Source organism: Schistocerca americana, unplaced genomic scaffold, assembly GCF_021461395.2.
Source record: "Schistocerca americana isolate TAMUIC-IGC-003095 unplaced genomic scaffold, iqSchAmer2.1 HiC_scaffold_19, whole genome shotgun sequence".
Lineage (NCBI taxonomy): Eukaryota > Metazoa > Arthropoda > Insecta > Orthoptera > Acrididae > Schistocerca > Schistocerca americana.
This window is the reverse complement of record NW_025725895.1, coordinates 9,036-14,394: the sequence shown is the minus strand read 5'-3', so window position 1 is coordinate 14,394 and position 5,359 is coordinate 9,036. Positions and strand designations below refer to the sequence as shown.

At 37.9% G+C, this 5,359-nt stretch overlaps 1 protein-coding gene across 1 annotated transcript; it reads left to right on the top strand.

The window, feature by feature from the left end:
* Positions 1 to 1,234: 1,234 nt before the first annotated feature.
* On the top strand, positions 1,235 to 5,141 carry LOC124573715. The gene is made up of 2 exons (XM_047131142.1): positions 1,235 to 1,475; positions 2,832 to 5,141. The coding sequence occupies exons 1-2, from the start codon at positions 1,326 to 1,328 to the stop codon at positions 3,597 to 3,599; spliced, it is 918 nt and encodes a 305-aa protein (XP_046987098.1). The 5' UTR covers positions 1,235 to 1,325; the 3' UTR covers positions 3,600 to 5,141.
* Positions 5,142 to 5,359: the final 218 nt, after the last annotated feature.

Below are 5,359 nucleotides of genomic sequence, written 5' to 3'. Positions count from 1 at the left end.
AATTTGGATTACCCTCTGTTGTGGCTTACCAACAGAAGTACAAGGATAGCGTACCAATAGGAACAAGAAAGGAGGATTCTTATTTCTGTTTTTGTCGCCCTTCATGCCTCCATTTATTGCACCATTACACACGCACATCATGATATATGAGACATTATAATTGCCATATTGAAATTGTTATGACAATATGTATCACAAAGGGCACACACAATGGAGTTTAAGAAATTACAATGGCACATCAACTCCGCTATGACAAACGGTGTGCACAATGAAGGCCGGATAATGCTACCAATGTAAGAAATTAATATACTAGCATAACATTAACTAAAAAGCCTAGAAGGAAATGTTTATGAGAAGAACACAATGGGGCCGCAAGGGAGGAGGCAACACAATACTTAACTCAGGTGCACCAAAACAAACAACGGACACCAGGCCGCGCCAGCAACGGACACGTAAGGCATGCAACTACTCTCTCCGGTGCGGTTCCGCGTGTTCCACCCAAGTAACAGCTACCTGAAACATTTTAATACTTTGAACACTACACCAGTGACCGGCAAATTAAAAAACAATAACATGACAAAAATACAGTAATTTAAGAAAATCACATATGACAACGAGCTTAAGGTCTTTCGGTAATTGACAGACTACGAAACAGGTAAAGGGGAATGTGCTACTATTAAATCTTCCGTAATTACACTACTAAATTTGTCAGTACCCAAGTTGCAATTAACGCAACAAGAATTAAATGATTTAAGTGATAATGGTACTTTAAAATAATAATAAAATCATTGCATGATACAGAGGACCTAGAATGGCCCGATTAGTGCTCCCCAGTGAAGCAGTTCACACAAACGGTGCTCCACGGCTCCGAGGACGCAGCCCCTTACAGAATGCAACACAACCACAGCGACCCGGAGTACTACCAGAACCACCAGGCAGTAAACCAAAATCGTACTAAGCCAAAACAAGGACAGACTTTTAAAATAACGAGACCTAGCCCAGGCCGGACAACAGACCAAATGCTGGGAAATCCATAAGAAACCTCAGCCAACTTAATACCAAAAGAACAATTTATGAACAATATGCAAAACACGAGACCTCCCAGTCCAAAGGCTTCCCTTTAGTCGCGAAGGTGGCTCCGACCACCACCACCTAGAGACAAGGCCGCGGCGCGAAATTCATAGCAGGTCGTGACGTCACTCCAAGCGGGCCACCATGTTGTGTTTCGAAGCGTTTGTTTATCTACACGTTTGTTCGATCGAGTGCTGTATTCGTGCTTTAAACTAGCGATTACAGAGTTTACGTGTAGCGAAGCTGCTGTGAACATGGTTTACAAATGTTGTGTGCCAAGGTGTCGTGGGAATTACGGAACTGGACCGAAAGTAATGTTTTCCTTTCCGAAAGATGCGAATCTGCGTTGGAAATGGCTTTCAGCGATTCATCGGGACAATTTCCAACCCACTGAGCACACGAAGGTATGTAAAAACTATATTCCTAGTACAATAATTATTTTTTTTTCTGGTAGAATATCTTGCATTTTGGATACATTTGACTAAAATTGTGAGCAAAAGCTAGCAGTAAATAGGCCTAGTATTCGTTTTCAAGTGGCTTTATTTTGGTTTTGAAAACGAAATATAAATTTGTGGCTCGTGTTACTTTTTATTCGTGTTTAAATTTCTCTGCAGTTCGTATTTTGTTACGCATTACCGATACGTTTTATTCTCTATTTGTGAGTGGGTGTTGTTTTTCACTCTCGCATTAGTTAGCATGAGTGCTAACGAATGTTGAAACTGCTGTTTTCATGTTTAAAAAGCGATCTCTCTGTATGAAGCATATATGTGTTGTTTTTATGTGTGTTAGTTTTTCCTGTTAGACATTCGCCAACCCACGAACAAATAATTATCTTTCAACCTAACCTAACTTCAGGTTACGATGCAGAATAGGTGTCTTCACAAACAGATTTCAATGGCGTTCTGTATCACTTGAGCCGCCTCATATAACGACATTCTCGTTAATAACGCATCCAGTTACTTAATCCGTCCGGTATTTTAAATGTTTCAGATGGTTAATTGAAATGACAAGTGTCATTTAGTTCATACAGCACAGCTTGGGACGGAATGTTTAGTTGATATCGTCTTAACATACTTCCAGTTGGATGGTCATGACTGTCTTACTGAGGTGTGTCATTTATGTTGGCATCTGTTCAACTTTATTTTGTGTTTGGCATGCGTTTGCTTTGGAGTTGTTGTTCTATCCAAACATGAAATTTGTGCTAGGCATATATCAAGACCCTCATTCAGTGTTACCTGCAATGACACAGTTTTAATATGTGCTGGCATAGAAACACCCACAGTGAAATAGTATTCTGCAGCTGTTGATATCTCTTATACCATGACAATGAAGAAACTGTAAAGTCAAAATTCTAAAATAATTGCTATGTTAATATGCAGAATCCAACAGATTACTGAAATTTGGTGCCACTTAATCCATAATAGGAACTTCACTCTTATAGTTCCATAAATATCACAGCACTGCTGTAAAACAAGCAGTTCACAGGTATATTCATCATTTACTGATGCCTTGTGAGGTATGCTCCTAGTGCTTATAGTACTAATTAAAAAAAGAATATTAAAATGGAATATGCATGTTGTTGTAGAACATGGTATATTGCTGTTAGGCCTAAATAATTTGTGTACTTCCACTAAGGTGTGACCTGTCAAGCTTATATTGGTGGAAAATGAATGAGAATCCAGTGTTTTTTACTTTCACATACAGACACACATCTCTAGATCATGCTGTATATTGTACTGAATCACACTACTTTGTTTTAGGTTTGTGAACTTCATTTCACCGAATCTGACATCTGCCGGCATACGGAATGTTATGGTGAAGTGAAAGGCACAAAGCTTACTGTCAAGCTTTCAAGACCGAGGCTTAGAGAGGGTGCTGTCCCATCAGTGTTAGCAGGCTGCCCAAGCTGTTTGTCTACTCCATCCACCAGCTCTCGAGAAAGTGCAGAGGAAAGGAGAGCTAGATTGGACAATGAACATCTTCTACAAGCAATTAAAGACAGTATAGTAACCAAAACAGAGTATGATTCGAGGAAGTTATTTTCTACTTTTGAAGCATTTCTGCAGTGCCTGGAAAGAGAAACCATTCCCAGTGAATGGACCATTGTTAGGAGAAGTGACTGTGTCCTATTTCTATTGCTTACTGTATTGCCTGCTCCATCTGTGTCTGTATCTGTTGTAGTGACAAATGATTTGCAGTTGTCTGCCTATCGAAGTAACACTGAGATAAGAAAGATAGGCAGTAGAAAAATACCACACAAACTTTCAAATATAAATGATTTGTTTACAGTATTAGACAAAGTGAAGGAATTAGTCAGTGCAAAAGAAAATTCATTAAAAAGCCAGTGCCTTCTTATACAGGACATTTTAAATGACATGTGCAGTTCTGTAGATGAAGAAAAACAGAAACAAATTCAATTCTTAAGTGAGCAAGTTAAGTTGCTATGTAGCTGTGAGGAAAACTATAGGTTTAATCCTCACTTTTCTGTATTTTGTTGTATCCTGCATTCTATCTCCTCATGCCTATAAATTTTTGAGGTCATCTGGCAATCTTATTCTTCCTCATCCAAGAACTTTACAGAAAATATGTTCCTCATATACTAATGGTCCTCATAATGAACAAAATGAAGGTGCTATGCTCCTGTATATTAAGGAAAGATTTAAATCTTTGCAGGAAAGTGATTGTACCATTTCTTTAATGATGGATGAAATTCATATTAAACCTTATTTTGATTACAAGGGAGGAAACATTGTGGGGGCAGCATTTGATAGTGACAAGGCTGCTACTACAGCATATGTCTTTATGATACAATCATTGCTGTCTTCTTTTAAAGAAGTAGTGCATGTCCTTCCAGTTAGAAACCTTATAGCTGAACAGTTATTTTTGTATGTGAAGAAAATATTATGTGGCCTTCATGACATTGGTTTCAAAGTTATTTGTGTAGTTAGTGACAACAATGCTATAAATAGGAAATCTATGGCACTTTTTAGCTAACCTCCAAAACTCAGTATAGTTTACCCACATCCAACTCAGCCACTATTTTTTATAATTGATTCTGTCCACATCCTTAAGTGTATACGTAATAATTGGGCTAATCAAAAGGACTCTCAAGTTTTGCTCAAGTATCCACAATTTGATGGAAGCAGTGATGATAGTCAGGTGTTAATGGCATCTTTTGAAGCACTGAGGCAGCTTCATAAGATTGAATGTAATGGTCTACTTAAGCACTCTTATGGTCTTTCTTTGAAGTCTCTTTATCCATCTTCACTTGAGAAACAGAATGTGAGCCTTGTTTTACAGGTATTCAATGAACATACAGCTGAAGCCATTTCAACTGTAGGAGAACAGAAAAACTTGTTACATTACCAGACCACTGCAGAATTTATTAAAATTATACTTACATGGTGGAAAATTGTAAATGTTAAGACAGTTCACAAAGGTGTTCGACTAAATGATCTCTTCCAGTGCCCTCTGTCTTTAAGTAATAATGATGAAAAATTAGTTTTTTTGGAAAAGTTTCTTGTGTGGCTCGATAAGTGGAAGGACTTAGGCCTGAAAAATAATACCCTTTCAAAAGATACACATATAGCTCTGACACACACAACCTATGGTTTGATTGAGATGGCAAGGTACTGTACTAAAGAGCTCGGTTTCACTTATTTTTTGCCTGGAAAAATTCAAACTGATTCTCTGGAAGCAAGGTTTAGCAGTTACCGATCAATGACTGGCTCTCAGTATCTCATATCTGTGAGACAGATTTTTGAAGTGGAAGCAAAGATGAGGATGCAGAACATGTTACCACTCATGTTGAATTCAAGTACTTTTGGTAAACTGCCTGTTGCAGAAGGGTTCATCTTTAATTGTAATGATGACGCAAAAGAGACTATACAAACAGACTGAGTTTATGGTTGACATTATGTATTTGGAGGAAGATTTCAGGCAGGCAGAAACATACCTTCCAATATTAACATATTTAGCAGGGTATTGTGTTCGCAGTGTACTGAAGAAACAGCAGTGTGAGGTGTGCAGCAAATACCTTCTCTTAGACAAAGAAATGTGTCTGCATGGTGAACAACACCTTAGTTAATCAAAAATTTGGACAGGGGTGGTCTGTTTTTCCCTCAGCCTGATGTTGTGAATGTTGTTATTTACAATTACATTACTGCACAGAAATTAATATCTGCCCCTAATGAAAAAAATTTTTTGTCATGCAACAGTCAAAGGGTGCTTGTTCAAAATGTAACCATAAATGCTGTTCAGAAGAAAAGTTTCTTCTTAACAGACTTTA

What these genes read in the sequence shown, in the direction of transcription:
- LOC124573715 (XM_047131142.1), top strand. Translation starts at nt 1,326, where the DNA reads ATGGTTTACAAATGTTGTGTGCCAAGGTGTCGTGGGAATTACGGAACT. An exon ending in AACCCACTGAGCACACGAAG is followed by an intron (nt 1,476 to 2,831) that starts GTATGTAAAAAC and finishes ACTTTGTTTTAG; the next exon opens with GTTTGTGAACTTCATTTCAC.